General features: G+C 40.8%; 1 protein-coding gene across 2 annotated transcripts in view; it reads left to right on the top strand.

Annotated features, from left to right (window-relative positions):
- mdn1 (midasin AAA ATPase 1) overlaps positions 1–15498 on the top strand; it is a 306186-nt gene that overhangs the window by 160894 nt on the left and 129794 nt on the right. For both annotated transcript variants that reach the window (XM_028791087.2, XM_051925449.1), the window contains exons 55-56: positions 5353–5473; positions 13452–13665. In XM_028791087.2, the coding sequence (XP_028646920.2) occupies positions 5353–5473; positions 13452–13665 (335 nt within the window). The remainder of the gene's footprint in view (positions 1–5352; positions 5474–13451; positions 13666–15498) is intronic.

The following is a 15498-nucleotide window of genomic DNA, read 5'->3' as shown; positions in this document are numbered from 1 at the left end:
ATCCTTCTTTTGTTGGCCCCACATATGACAGGGACAGTAAGTGTCTTGTAGAAGGTCTGGTCACTACCTGGATTGTTTTTCATTCAGCTCACATCCTTTCCGCCACCCTTTCTGTCTGCACTGCTCCTCCAGCTAGGCATATCTCACTTTCTTTCATTTGTTGGCCTCAAGGATCCAATCTTCCCATAGAATAGTAAGCTTAATAAGTAAAACCTAATTGGAGGATCAGGAGAGCAGAATAGTATCTGGTCTCTATGATGTTGCTGAAACCTCTTCTTGAGTTGTCTATCTAGATCAGCTGTCAGTTTCCAGTCAAGTACTGTGGCCAATAAACTTGCAAAGGTGGAGTTGGGGAGTCCCAGTTATTGTTGGTGACTTCTTCCCTGCTCTAATAAAGGTAGCAGTTCTCCTTGTATTGACCGCTGGCGCTTATTTGAGGTGATGGTGCTGCAGATATTTGACTTGATCGTTCCTCAACTGCCATCTCCTTTCACTCAAAGCCATTTTGCTGCCACTTAAGATGTGCTCCAGCTTGACTTTTTTTAGGCAGAGAAAGCATGCTGGGTTCTCCAACATAACCAATCAGAACAGGTTGGAAGGACTTGGTAAAACATCATAGATAGCCTGGATCAAGAAGTTCAAACAATGGGGCTCATGCTATCTGTTGTCTCTGCCCTTCCTTTTGCATTCGGGGCCTCCTTTCCTTCACAGGTGCATTGTCATAGGACAAAATTGAGTTGTACCTTGTGCTTCTTATTTTTGCCATGCAAAGCGATATTACTCAGGCTTTTTGGTAAACCCAGCCACTTGCACAGATATCTTTTGATTCTTCTTTTTTTAAAAGCCTCAATGGTGAACATTGGCACTTCATAGACCAAGAGGGGCCAGAGGATCTGGGGAAAAATACCATGCTGATAAAGCCAGACTTTAAACTTGCTCAAAAGGACAGATTTATCAACAACAGCTAACCAGCTATCTAATTCAAGGTTTGTCACACTAGTGGAAATGGAGACTCTTAGGCTACTGTCAGATATGTTCCTCAGGCTCATCACAGGTTTCTGTGTAACTAACGGTATCTGTTTCTCATCTGGTGAGAAGCAAAACTTCTCAAAAGCTTTCCCCCTCTTCTGCCCATGGAGAGTTCTGTTTGGCAGACTTGGGAGTCCACCTAGGCATAGGCCATCCTCTCCCCTAGAGATTTAAGGATCCATCTACTCCCTGGCAGTGTTAATTTTGACAATACATTTTGATTTAGTTTTAATCTTAGTCTTTGCACTAAATTGCATTTTAGTTTTAGTCACATTTTAGTCATTTAATTGTTAGTTTTAGTCAGCAAAAAGTAAATTAATTTTAGTTGTAAAAAATTAAATCGGTTTTAGTCGACCAAAACTAATCAAACAGTCAATCATGATGGACATCTCATTTCATATATGAATATGCACAGAATATACTGTACCGCACCTCTAAGCTATTATATTAATATGTACACTAATGAAAACCACATGTAGTGATTATTGAATATAAAATGAAGAGTAGGTGTAGAAAGGATTTACTTCAAAGATCTTTGTGATGACAGACCAGAGCTGCTATCATCTGACTGTTTTCTGGCCCTCAACATGCCTTTGTTATGCGCTACAAGATTTTATTAAAAAATGAATATGACCGAAGTGCTTTTACCGCATTCTTCACATTTTATGGCTTATGCTCATAAACATTAGTTTGCCCTCAAAAACCAAACCTGTAACACACATTTAGTTTTGCATCTTCGTATTCACTAGTGAAGCAATGCTGTTTTGCTGCACTGTACATGCACAGTATATATCATAGTAATTGGGAGATGCGCTTCAAGTATAAAGAATTTCATCCCGTAGGGTTATCAACAGAAGAAATGAGTACACAGGCAATCCTAGCATCAAGAAATGATGAAGTCCAACAAATTTATGCAAAAATTGTCAATACAGCAATGCTATGCTGAAACAGTTGGTGGTGATTGTGCGGAAGATGAAAACATCAACTTACAATATCCCATAGAATATCTACAACCGTTAACACCATCCAGTCTTCCACTAGCCGAATTACTGTTGAAAGAAGGATGTATCGTAATGTTATTGCGTAACTTACGTATGAATGATAGGCTGTGCAATAGGACAAGATTAGTTGTATTCAAAATTGGTCAAACAATTCTGACATGTAAAATTTTAACAGGCGACAAGAAAGGTAATGTAGAAACAATAGAATGCAAAGGAGATCTTGATATGCCATGAAATGTTTACAGTTTCCCGTTAGAATAGCTTTTTCTATAACATTTAACAAACCACAGGGACAAACATTCGAAAAAGTTGGTTTATTTATTAGAGAGAAAGAAACAATATTCACTCACGGGCAGTTATACGTTGCATTGTCTATAATTACTCGCTGTAATGTAAAATAGTTAGGTCTATTATGCATATGTAACAATTCCCATGAAAATAACAATCTGTTTAAATTGCAGAGCCACGAAGTGGCTAGCACATAGCGCCTGCATGGGGGTTGGCAAGCGAAGCGAGCAGGGAGCAGAACCCCCTAGTATAATAAATGAAAGAAAATGTTAAAGATTATTCCCATGCTGAAAAGGAAAAAAGGTTAAAGACACAACATAAAGGCTACACAGTTGAAACATTGTGTCTATAACCTTTTTTGCTTTTCAACTTGGAAATATCTTTTAAACTTTTTTACTTAGCAGGTGCAAGCTGATGCAGCCTTAAACTAACTCAATGTTCATATACAGGTAAAATTCCATTACAACGAATATCTTTACAAAGAAATTTTCATTACAATAAAGTATTTTTATGGTCCCGACAGTTTCTCCATATGTCACGAGTCTATAGAAATCTCATTACTACAAAGTACATTCAGCAGCAGATACTTTCATTACAACGAAGTGACCTTGAAATGCTTGAATGAATCATCCACAGAGCAGTTAGTTCTGTTGTCGCAGCTCAGTTGTGCATAACGAACCCCACACAGAAACATTGTAATTTTTTTTTCTTTCTTCTGACTTTCCTTGTGCTGGTTGTATGTTTTCTGTTTTTGTTTTCGGTGGTTTTCATTGATATCGTTTGCTTATTGGTTGTCAACATTTGAAAAACATCCATTGGAATTTAACTCAATGTCGCCCTCCTATAGAAATGGCAGACATGAAAAAACGATAACAGTTCATATTAGGAAAAAAATTTTACATTTTTTCAGCTCTCAATTGCAGCAAAAAGAAAAAATACCTCAGCATTGACACTCAACTTTCTTAAGACCGAGCAAAAAAAGAAGAAAAATCTCTGGTTGAAAATGTATGCGAACTGCTGCATTTGAAGATGCTGAAAAAGACGTTATGTGGTTCAGTGATGCTCGTTCAAGACACATTCCTATTAATGCGGCACTCATTCAAGAAAATGTGAGGTTTCTAAACTCTCTCTTGAGACCTCCTCCAACTGGACAACACACTGAAGAGCGTCCTGAAGAGCGATCACCGCGTCTGTGGAAGACTGTTTATCTGTTGCCGGGGCAACAACAGGCTCACAGCTCTGGGGCGGCTCTTCACCGAAGCAAACAGAAAAGATCTGGATGGATGATGCAGGGAAAAGCATTACTTGGCCACTAACCTGGGCACAACCCTGCCTGACTGCTGTGTCTGAGTATAGGAGAGTGGCATATCCCGTTACAGTAAATAACTGTGCTGTTCCTGTTTCAAGCTGAATAAAGCTGGTTTTGCTAAAGTACTGCGACTAAGTCTCGTGTTTTGGAGTGCAAGGCAGGGACTTATAGCGCAATCTTTTTGGATTTGCTTCTGTGGCGCCTCACTGCAGCGAAGTGAGCCTACGGTTGCCCTTCCCCGGCAACAGACAAACAATCTTTCACAGACGCGGCAATCGCGCTTCAGGATGCACTTCAGCGTGATGTTCCCAGCGTTGGGTGGGAAGGGGGGGGAGATCCCAAAAGAGTTCAGAAACCTCACATTATGAAGAAGAAAAGGATGATTTGGCTTCTGATTGATAACTGTGCTTCCCACATCAGGCTTCCGCATTTAGATAATGTTCGTGTTGAATTCCTCCTACCCAATTGCACAGCAGTGCTTTAGCCATTGGGTTTGGGCATCATTTGCACCCTGAAAGTGTATTATTGCAAGGAAATGCTGAGAAAAATTCTCGTCATCGTAACTTGTAGACAAGAGAAGATTAAAATTAATGCGAAAGAAGCTATTGAAATGATTGCAAACGCCTGGATGTAGGTTAAAGAAAGCACTATAGCAACAAATACAGAATCTCATTACAACAAAATATTTTTTGGTCCCTGGTAGTTCGTTGTAATGGAATTTTACCTGTATTTTTTATATGTGTATATAGGTTTGTGTACATGATTTATTTTTTTATGTTTGGGTATTGTACATTTTCTCAGGTGTTCTGAGGAGTCACACTAGTAAGAATTCAGTTTTCTTTGTAAGCTATATTTTTTAATCATAGGTGTGGGTTGTATGCATGGCAGTACCCATGCAAGGTGTAGCAGAGCAATGAATGAACTGCAGATGCGTGGAGTTATTTCTCATGTTTATGGGGAATATGTGGTAAATAGTATTGAAAAAGTGTGATACAGTGTTATTTACCCTTTTAGGCCAGTTAATTATTTTCACTATAACATTCTAATATCCAGAAAGGCTCTAGCTTATGTTAGTGGTGTTACCAGTAGTGTTCATAAAAAAAAAGCAATGCTTTGCAAAATTTTCATGCTGTCTCAGATTAGTCAACATCCATTCTAACGCTTTTCTTGGGCACTGGAAAACAAAAATTCCACTATACTGAGATATAATGTCTTTAATTTCAGGGGCTCTGTACAATAACTGACCCAGTGCTCTGACCCCAAAACATCATGCAAAAAGACAATTTCCTCTCTGGGATTAACAAAGCTTACCAAAAAAAAAAATCCATGTTTACTTCATTGTCTTCCCTCAACTAATTTGAAAAGTGCCTTCTTGCGTACTCATGTTGTAAAAAGAAAAACATGATGGCATTTGCATGTCACCTATTTTTAAAACATAAAAATTAAATTAAATGTAATATTCAAATTGCAATCTCATTTCATTATATTTTATTGATGTCTGTTATTTCAGCACATACTTGGGGATGTGAGAGATAAACTAAAGTAAAGTAAGAAGAAAATCACCTTAGACATACAGAATATGCAAACCCCACACGTAAAACAACCAGAAGTTTGTTCAGATTTCTGAAATAAAATGAAGAATGATAAATACTGTGCTTTGTGTTTTTTTTTTTTTTTTGTTTGGTTTTAATAGTTCACTGATTTTTTTTTTTCTTTTTTTGACAGATATTTCAGTGAAATTCAATGTGCTGTGATGAATATTGAGAATTCTTTATGCAGTTCTGATGTCTCATTTTCCATGGCAACTAAACTGCAGAATGTTCTTGGAAAACCACTTCCGTTTAAGGTATATAAATGAAACTTATGTGCTTTTGTGTATAGAAATGGTTCGGCATGAATTAAGTTCAGTAAATTGTCTTAATTTACACATTTTTATTTTAATTGTTTCACTGTTGCAATGCAGAATAAGCAAAAATGATTTAGGAACAAGATTCTTCAGTTTTAAACCTTTGGCTAGCAGAAGCTTTTATGGCCTCTGTGTGTATCTGAATATTGTGTACTATAATATCAATAATAATAATAATAATAGCATAGTTTTAGTGTCTACAAAATGTTAACAAATTGACAAAATAGACTTCCCATACAACAGCACACACACCATGAACTCAGCAAATTTAATGGTCGTATATACTGGAATAACCTAATAAATGATGAAATGGTAACTTTATTAAAACAGCATGCGACATACACAAGAACATATAAATGCATATGTTTAAATATTTTATTTGTGCCATGCAAAATATATTTTTAATTCTGAAAATCATAAAATTAGTGGGAGGTCTGTCGCACATTAATTGTGATCAATTACAAAATAAGTTACTAGGAAACATTTCGACCTCTAGTATTCTAAGATGGTTCATATAGAGCAAGCTGAACTTTTTAATTTTGGCAAGAAAGTCTTTTGTTTTCACCATGAAAAAATGTTTTCATAGTGGTCATATTGGTAATGGAATTTTCCAAAGTAGTGCTCATTTGTCGGCACACATTTCTTTTTTTGGTGGTTCTTGCATTCTGCATCCTGTATTAAGCACCTTTCCTAATGTGTCTGGCACTTCGCAGATGTTGCTGCACTTCTTTCATCATGGTGAATGATCAATCAACACAATACTTAACCTTGGTTATGAATTTGGAACACTTAGGTAGCGTTTGTTGGGTTATTATGAAATATGGGCTTCCAAAGATAGAGCTTTTATTTCAATAAACTTTACAGCCCTTCAGTAAGATATTCAGCAGATGGTGTCACTTTTCTTTTTGTCATATCAATTTATCAGTCCCGTTACTTTTCTGAGGTTGCCAAGCCCTCAAATTTTTCAACTTTCCAAAACAGATCCGGTCTTAAGCTTTCAGTTGAGACTAAGATCAGGGTTGTACCCACAGTAATTTGTGAGTACCAGAAGGTTGCTGCTCCATATGTGTTTGATGCTGTGCAGATGTTGCTGGTTTTCTTTTTCATTCTGACATGTCAGCCTTTCTATCTGTTTGCTATAAGAAACGCATGAACCTAGCTCACTTTGCTGAGGTGGGCTCTAAATCAGATTTAATTCACCAGTGCATATCATGTCATAAACTTTCAATTACATCAAGATCAAGGTTCTAGCCCCAGTAGTTTGTAAGTAATCATGTGACAGATGGCCAGGCCTTAGCATTTTATATACACTAACCAGCAACTTTATTAGGTACACCTGTTCAACAGTTTGTTAATGCAAATATCTAATCATCCAATCACATGTCAGAAACTCAATGCATTTAGGCATGTAGACATTGTCAAGATGACCTGCTGCAATTCAAAGGTGATTTGAGTGGACTTTGAACGTGGTATGGCTGTTAGTGCCAGACGGGCTAGTCTGAGTATTTCAGAAACTGCTGATCTACTAGGATTTTCATGCACAACCATCTCTAGGATTTTCAGAGAATGATCCAAAAAGGGAAAACATCCAGTGAGCAGCAGTGTTCTGGACGAAAATGCCTTGTTCATGCCAGAGATCAGAGGAGAATGGCCAGAGTGGTTCAAGCTGATAGAAGACAACAGTAACTTGAATAAGCCCTTGTTACAACCGAGGCATTCAGAAGAGCATCTCTGAATGTACAAAACACAATGTGTCACTTCTGTCAGCTAAGAACAAGCAATTGAGGCAATAATTTGCACACGCTCACCAAAACTGGACAATAGAAGATAGGAAAAACATTGCCTGGTCTGATGAGGGTTAGAATTTGGCTTCAACAACATGAATGCATGGATCCACCCTGCTTTGTATCAATGGTTCAGGCTGGTAGTGGTGATTTAATGGTGTGGGGGGATATGGGATATTTTCATGGTACACTTTGGGCCTCTTAGTACCAATTGAGCATTGTTTAAGTTCTGCAGCCTACACTGAGTATTGTTGCTGACCATGTCCATCCCTTTATGACTGCAGTGTACCCATCTTCTGATGGCTACTTCTAGCAGGATAACACACCATGTCACAAAGCTAAAATCACTTCAAATTGTTTTCTTGAACATGCCACTGAGTTCACTGTACTCTAGTGGCCTCCATAGTCACCAGATTCTCAATCCAATAGAGCATCTTTGGATTTTGGTGGAACAGGAGATTCGTATTATGGATGTGCAGGCAGCAAATCTGCAGCAACTGCATAATGCGGTCATGTCAATATGGACCAAAATCCCTGAGTAATATTTCCAGCATGTTGTTGAATTTATGCCACGAAGAATTATGGTCGTTCTGAAGGCAAAAGGGGGTCCAACCCAGTACTGGCAAGGTGTACCTTATAAAGAGGCAGGTGAGTGTGAAACGTGGCATCACTAAACTAGCTTGGAGAAAAAAAAAAAAGGCCTGTAGAAATATGGTGAACACGAGAGAGAGAAGCAGTGGGTGTGTGAAACAAAAAACTAAGTATGTGAAGGAAGATGCAAATGTGGCATTTTGAAAGGTTTATTGTAAAAACCTCACGTAAAGATGAAAATGACACAGGTAGTGATATTGATGGTATGGACACCAGTTCTACCCTGGGCCTTTTTCACCCTTTCAAATGGCCGTACATTTTTAAATGAGTAAACATTTTACAGTTCAGTACTTTGATAAATTATTCTTACAACAGATTTTATCCATAGTATGCGGGATTTGAATCCCAAGCATCAGAACTCTGGCCACAAACTCCTAATCAATCATTTTCCTAAACCTGCTTATTCTGCATTTTTCGGGGAGAGGGATCATGGAGGATCTAGAACCTATTCCAGCAGCATAAAGAGCAAGGCAGAAACCAGCTCTGGTTACATCACCAGTCCATCATAGTTCACACGTATCCACGTGTTATTTCTAGGCAGTGGTTTAGAAAATGTTTTCAAAATTAGGATTTTCAGTCATAATTATTTTTAATTAGCTAGTGTTATAGGTCTGCACAGTTGAAATTTTGACTTTTTAAAATAGTGGAAATGCATAATATAAACATATCAATAGCAATATCATAACATAATGAGTGTTTCCATGTTGTAATATGTAAATATAACTCTGATGTAAATTATGCACTTTTTATGTCTGTGTGAAGAAAAAAATACTAATAATAAAAATGTACCTCAGTGCATAGCAAAATGTTCCACATCTTCTCTCAAGATAGAAACTTTATTAATCCCAGGGGAAAATTCACATACTCCAGCAGCAAAAAATATTAAATTAAAGAGTAATAAAAAATGCAGGTAAAAAACAGACAATAACTTGAATAATGTTCAACGTTTACCCCCTCTGGTGGAATTGAAGAGTCGCATAGTTTGGGGGAGGAATGATCTTCTCAGTCTGTCAGTGGAGCAGGACAGTGACAGCAGTCTGTCGCTGAAACTGCTCCTCTGTCTGGAGATGACACTGTTTAATGGATGTAGTGGATTCTCCATAATTGATAGGAGCCTGCTGAGTGCCCGTTGCTCTGCTACGGATGTCAAACCGTCCAGCTCTATGCCAACAATAGAGCCTGCCTTCCTCACCAGTTTGTCCAGGCGTGAGGCATCCTTCTTCTTAATGCTGCCTCCCCAGCACACCACTGCGTAGAAGAGGGCACTCGCCACAACCATCTGATAGAACATCTGCAGCATCTTACTGCAGATGTTGAAGGATGCCAGTCTTCTAAGGAAGTACAGGCGGCTCTGTCCTTTCTTGCACAGAGAATCAGTATTGGCAGTCCAGTCCAATTTATCGTCCAGCTGCACTCCCAGGTATTTATAGGTCTGCACCCTCTGCACACAGTCACCTCTGATGATCACGGGGTCCATGAGGGGCCTGGGTCTCCTAAAATCCACCACCAGTTCCTTGGTTTTGCTGTTGTTCAGTTGTAGGTGGTTTAAGTCGCACCATTTAACAAAGTCCTTGATGAGGTTTCTATACTCCTCCTCCTGCCCACTCCTGATGCAGCCCACGATAGCAGTGTCGTCAGCAAACTTTTGCACGTGGCAGGACTCCGAGTTATATTGGAAGTCTGATGTATATAGGCTGAACAGGACCGGAGAAAGTACAGTTCCCTGCGGCGCTCCTGTGTTGCTGACCACAATGTCAGATCTGCAATTCCCGAGACGCACATACTGAGGTCTGTTTGTAAGATAGTCCACGATCCATGCCATCAGGTATGAATCTACTCCCATCTCTGTCAGCTTGTCCCTAAGGAGCAGAGGTTGGATGGTGTTGAAGGCGCTAGAGAAGTCTAGAAACATAATTCTTACAGCGCCATTGCCTCTGTCCAAGTGGGAGAGGGATCGATGTAGCATATACATGATGGCATCTTCCGCTCCCACCTTCTCCTGGTATGCGAACTGCAGAGGGTCGAGGGCGTGTTGGACCTGTGGCCTCAGGTGGTGAAGCAGCAGCCGCTCCATGGTCTTCATCACATGTGATGTTAGAGCGACAGGCCGGAAGTCATTCAGCTCACCAGGACGTGATACCTTTGGGACTGGGGTGATGCAAGATGTTTTCCAAAGCCTCGGGACTTTCCCCTGTTCCAGGCTCAGGTTGAAGATGCGCTGTAGAGGACCCCCCAGCTCTGATGCACAGACCTTCAGCAATCGTGGCGATACTCTATCTGGACCTGCTGCTTTGCTGGCACGAAGTTTCCTCAGCTCTCTGCTCACTTGCGCTGCTGTAATTGTGGGTGGGGATGTCTCTCCTATGTTGGTATCAGCAGAAGGATGTGTAGAGAGTGCAGTACTCCGAGGTGAGAGTGGGTTAGGGTGGTCAAACCTGTTAAAGAAGATGTTCATTTGGTTTGCTCTCTTCACGTCTCTCTCGATGGTGGTACCCCGCTTTGAGCTGCAGCCAGTGATGATCTTCATCCCATCCCACACTTCCTTCATGCTGTTGTTCTGCAACTTCTGCTCCAGCTTTCTCCTGTACTGCTCTGTCGCCACCATAAGCTGGACTCGGAGTTCCTTCTGCACGCGCTTGAGCTCATGCTGATCACCGTCTTTAAAGGCCCTTTTCTTTTGGTTCAAAAGGCCCTTGATGTCACTTGTAATCCATGGCTTGTTGTTAGCATAGCAGCGTACAGTTCTTACTGGAACTACAATGTCCATACAGAAGTTGATGTAGTCAGTAGTGCAGTCAACAACCTCCTCAATGTTCTCACTATGTGATCCCTGCAGGATATCCCAGTCTGTAGTTCCAAAACATTGTCTCAGAGCATTCTCAGCCTCCGGGGTCCACTTCCTGAATGATCGTGTGGTTGTAGGTAGGACTCTCACTTTTGGTTTGTAGTGTGGCTGAAGCAGAACCAGGTTATGATCTCCTTTCCCAAGCGCAGGCAGCGGGGTGGCACTGTATGCGTCTTTAACGTTTGCATGCAGTAAATCAATAGTCTTATTTCCCCGGGTGTTGCAGTCCACATACTGGGAGAATGCAGGTAATGTTTTGTCCAGCGTCACATGGCTAAAGTCTCCAGTGATTAGCACAAGTGCCTCGGGGTGCTGCGTTTGTAACTTAGCAACAGCAGAATGGATGATGTCACTCGCTATCTCCACGTCCGCCCGAGGAGGAATATACACGATGACAACAATGACTTGTCCAAACTCTCTGGGCAAGTAATAGGGTCGCAGACTTACGGCCAACAGTTCGATATCCCTGCAGCAAGTGGAGATTTTGACTTTAACATGTCCAGAGTTACACCACTATGTATTAACATAGAGAGCGAGTCCTCCTCCTTTGTGCTTCCCACAGGTACTTGCGTCTCTGTCCGCTCTAACTGTGCTAAACCCGGGTAGCTCCACATTAGCATCTGGGATGGTGTTAGTTAGCCACGTTTCGCAGAAACACAACAAACTGCATTCTCTGTAGGTTCTGACATTTTTCACCAGCGCAGCCAGTTCGTCGATCTTATTTGAGATTGAGTTCACATTCCCCAGAATAACAATAATAATAATAAGATGCTGACTAGTTTGCACAGCTCCTGTTTGGCGGCACTAAACCAAGACTTCTTGACCTTCTTTAATAAACTGTAAGGGGTGGGTGGGGGATATTGGCAACTCATTTGTTCTGCTTTACTCAAAATGAATTGGATTGGCTAATAATTGAATATAAAATATTGCTTAGTTTTATGCAAAGTGAAAGATACTATAAAATATCATCCATCCATCCATCCATCCATTTTCCAACCCGCTGAATCCGAACACAGGGTCACGGGGGTCTGCTGGAGCCAATCCCAGCCAACACAGGGCACAAGGCAGGAATCAATCCCGGGCAGGGTGCCAACCCACCGCAGGACACACACAAACACACCCACACACCAAGCACACACTAGGGCCAATTTAGAATCGCCAATCCACCTAACCAGCATGTCTTTGGACTGTGGGAGGAAACCGGAGTGCCCGGAGGAAACCCACGCAGACACGGGGAGAACATGCAAACTCCACACAGGGAGGACCCGGGAAGCGAACCCAGGTCCCTAGGTCTCCCAACTGCGAGGCAGCAGCGCTACCCACTGCGCCACCATGCCGCCCTATAAAATATCCGTACAGTACAAATTTATTTAATAGCAATTGGAATGTTTTAAAATGATGCCAAATGGAGTTGATGAGCCAGATACATTCTCTAGGTTTTGCGCAGTTGCCCTTTTTTTTTTTTATTTATTTATTTATTTTAAATATAGATGTGACCTCGATGTGGTTCATTCCGTTTTGAGTTCTTAAAGGTTCCCATTTAGTTTGCCACCTGTGTATAGCTAAAATCAACTTTCAGTCTTTCAGCTGTTTGGTGGTATCTATCTTGAGAATGATAAACCATTTGCCACTTAGCATGTCTAAATAAATATACAAGTTCCATTGACAACATCTTAAAATGCTAGATTACTGAGCTTCATCAAAATGAAATGCAGCATTATACATGTAGTATAATAAACAGAAATGATATATACTTCACCTACCTATTTTTAACCAACTTAATTCATTCAAGGCAGGGTCTATCCTTGCATCCTGTATTATGGAGATTGTTTAATTTAATCCTTATTTTAAACTTTTGAATGTCATCTTAACCTCCTTAGCGTTAGACCCGAGTGTCACTTGAGCAATGGTATAAACACATCTTGCTTAAGACCCGAGGATTACTCTGGCTGTAAAAGTGGCAACGTTAGTGCTGAGCGTTACTTGGGCAATGGTATAGGCATGTTTTGTGTAAGCGTCAGACCAGAGCGTTACCTGGACAGTGGTGTCGACACATCTTCTTCTAGCCTCATAATGGTGTCTCGTAAAAAATGCCTGTCATCAGCAGTGATGACAAAGTGAATCTGTCTTCAGGAAACAGTTAGTGAAACAGAAAGTGATGCTGGGAATCTGAAAGTGACATTTTCACATTTGCAGTGTGCTGTTCATATTATTATTTATCATTATTATACTTTCTACACTTCTGACTTTGTACTCATTGTGTTTTATGTTTTACAGTAGAAAGATGAGATTTAAAAAAAAAAAAAAGTAATTTTTCAAGCTAAAAAATGCTACGCTTTTTACATATTTTTTTTGAGAAAAAATGTAAGTTCCACGAAAATTCTATGATTTTAAAGCTGCTATTGCAAAATTGTTTATTTTTTGCAATGCCCTTTTTATGTACAGTAGTGAAATTGTTTCAGAGTCTTGAATTTTTGTTTTCCGTAAGAAATGTAATGTTCCTTGTAATGTGTGGCATATTTGCTATATTTAGTGTTAACAGAAACTTAACACAAGCATCAGTCGTTTTAATTTTTTAAGTGATACTCATATAACTGTTTATTTTTCAACAATGTACACTTGTATATTTCTTTTGTAGGTTGAGTCTGTTGCTGCAGTTGCATCCCAGCTAAAAACGTTCTGCTGCATTTTGGATGTATTACATCTTAACCCAAAGAGGGAGGACTCCCGCTGGAAGTATAAGTTAAACCTTGTAAAAGCTGCTGCTGATGGACTACTCCTTAAAAAGAGCCTTCTTAACATCTGGTGTCTAGTCCTGCAAGCAAACTACAAGATGGAATACACTGATACTGGTAATCTATTGTGACAGATCGATTAATAGCTCCGCTTTGAAACTATTAAGTTTCCATTTTTGTTTTCTGGGAAAACACTCAATCCTGAGAGGTCATCTTTCAAGCAAGATATTACATTTTAATTTGCTTTCCATGGGCCTCATATATAAACTGTGCGTATGTACAAAATGTTGCGTACGTCCGTTTCCACGCTCACATCGTAATGTATAAAAACTAAACTTGGCATAAAGCCCCACACGTTCTCACGGCAGCCTTCCCCTTTGTGTACACACTTTTATGCTTGGTGTTGCAAACTAACAGCACCCACTGTCAAACCAGTGCTACTGTTTCTGTGTGGTCTCCCATTTTTTCAGATTTGCATCAGTGATGTGGGATTTATCAAATACACTGAAATTAATTGCATATCGTTTAAAAATTTAATTAACTTGATTGTAATCATTCTGTAACAGTATAATGGTGCACAGAATGAAAAAACTATTCAAAACTAGCCAACCCGCGCCGCATAATCATGCCGCTTTTTAATGATTTTTAAGCACAGGGAAAAAAATGAACATTTGAAAAATCCGTAATTTAATAAACCACCAAGAAAAGTAACATTGCAACAATGCACGCTACAAACCAACATACAATCATTGCAATCATCGTTCAGTACGCACTGCCTGCTCCTGTGCCCGCCCCCAACTCCTCACCTGAGTTTCTTTCGTCTGTGTACAGTCCACATGCACCTGTGAGTCACGTTGACTGTTCATTTTCAAAACACCGCCTCAGTCGCTTTTATCTCTGCTACAGTCCACATGCACCTCTGAGCCACTTTGTCTTTTCATTGTTCTTTGCGGTTCCAGCTGCTTTTCTGTATACTGTATAATCCACCAAGTCACCCGACCATGGCAGTAGCGAGGGGGGTGTGTACAAAGGGCAGGGACGTAAATCAGTGCGAGCGTATGACCCACACTTACTGGGAATTCCTCGTTCGTGGGGAACAATTGCAAGCCCCAGTCTCCAGCACGAATGGGGTTCAACGGCTTAGCCACGTCTCTCGGCACCGGGTAGACACACGTTGATCCATTCAGTGTAGCGTGCGTGCAGTACCGGACATCTAAGGGCATCACAGACCTGTTAATGCTCAATCTCACGTGGCTGAAAGCCACTTGTCCCTCTAAGAAGTTGGACGCTGACCGCTGTTGGGTCGCATAACTATTTAGCAGGCGGGAGTCTCGTTCGTTTTCTGAATTAACCAGACAAATAGCTCCACCAACTAAGAACAGCCATGCACCACCACCCACAGAATCGAGGAAGAGCTATCAATCTGTCAATCCTCTCCGTGTCCGGGCCGGGTGAGGTTTCCCATGTTGAGTCAAATTAAGCGAAAGGCTCCACGCCTGGTGGTGCCCTTTTGTCAATTCCTTTAAGTTTCAGCTTTGCAACCATACTCCTCAAACTCCCCCCTCCCCCCGGAACCTAAAGACTTTGGTTACCCGGTTGGCCGCCCAGCGGGTCATGGGAATGACACCGCCGGATCACCTGTCGGCATCGTTTAAGGTCGGAACTACGACAGTATGTGACCGTCTTTGAACCTCCGACTTTCGTTCTTGGTTAATGAAAACATTCTTGGCAAATGCTTTCTCTCTTGCTCGAATTGTTGTCGGGCGTGTGCCATGGTCGGCTGCTTAGTGAATTGTTGGTGGGCGGGGCTCCGAGTTGTCATCGTATCCCATGGTCTTAGCGTTGGTGGGCGGGTCTCTGTGAGTTGGCATGCGTGGCTATGCCGTGCGTATCCCATGGTTGTCTTGCTTGTTCTGTCGGCTATGCCGTGCGTATCCCATGGTTGTCTTG

This window comes from Erpetoichthys calabaricus, chromosome 3, assembly GCF_900747795.2.
Source record: "Erpetoichthys calabaricus chromosome 3, fErpCal1.3, whole genome shotgun sequence".
Lineage (NCBI taxonomy): Eukaryota > Metazoa > Chordata > Cladistia > Polypteriformes > Polypteridae > Erpetoichthys > Erpetoichthys calabaricus.
Note: the sequence above shows the minus strand (reverse complement) of the source record. Positions and strands in the feature narration are given on the sequence as shown.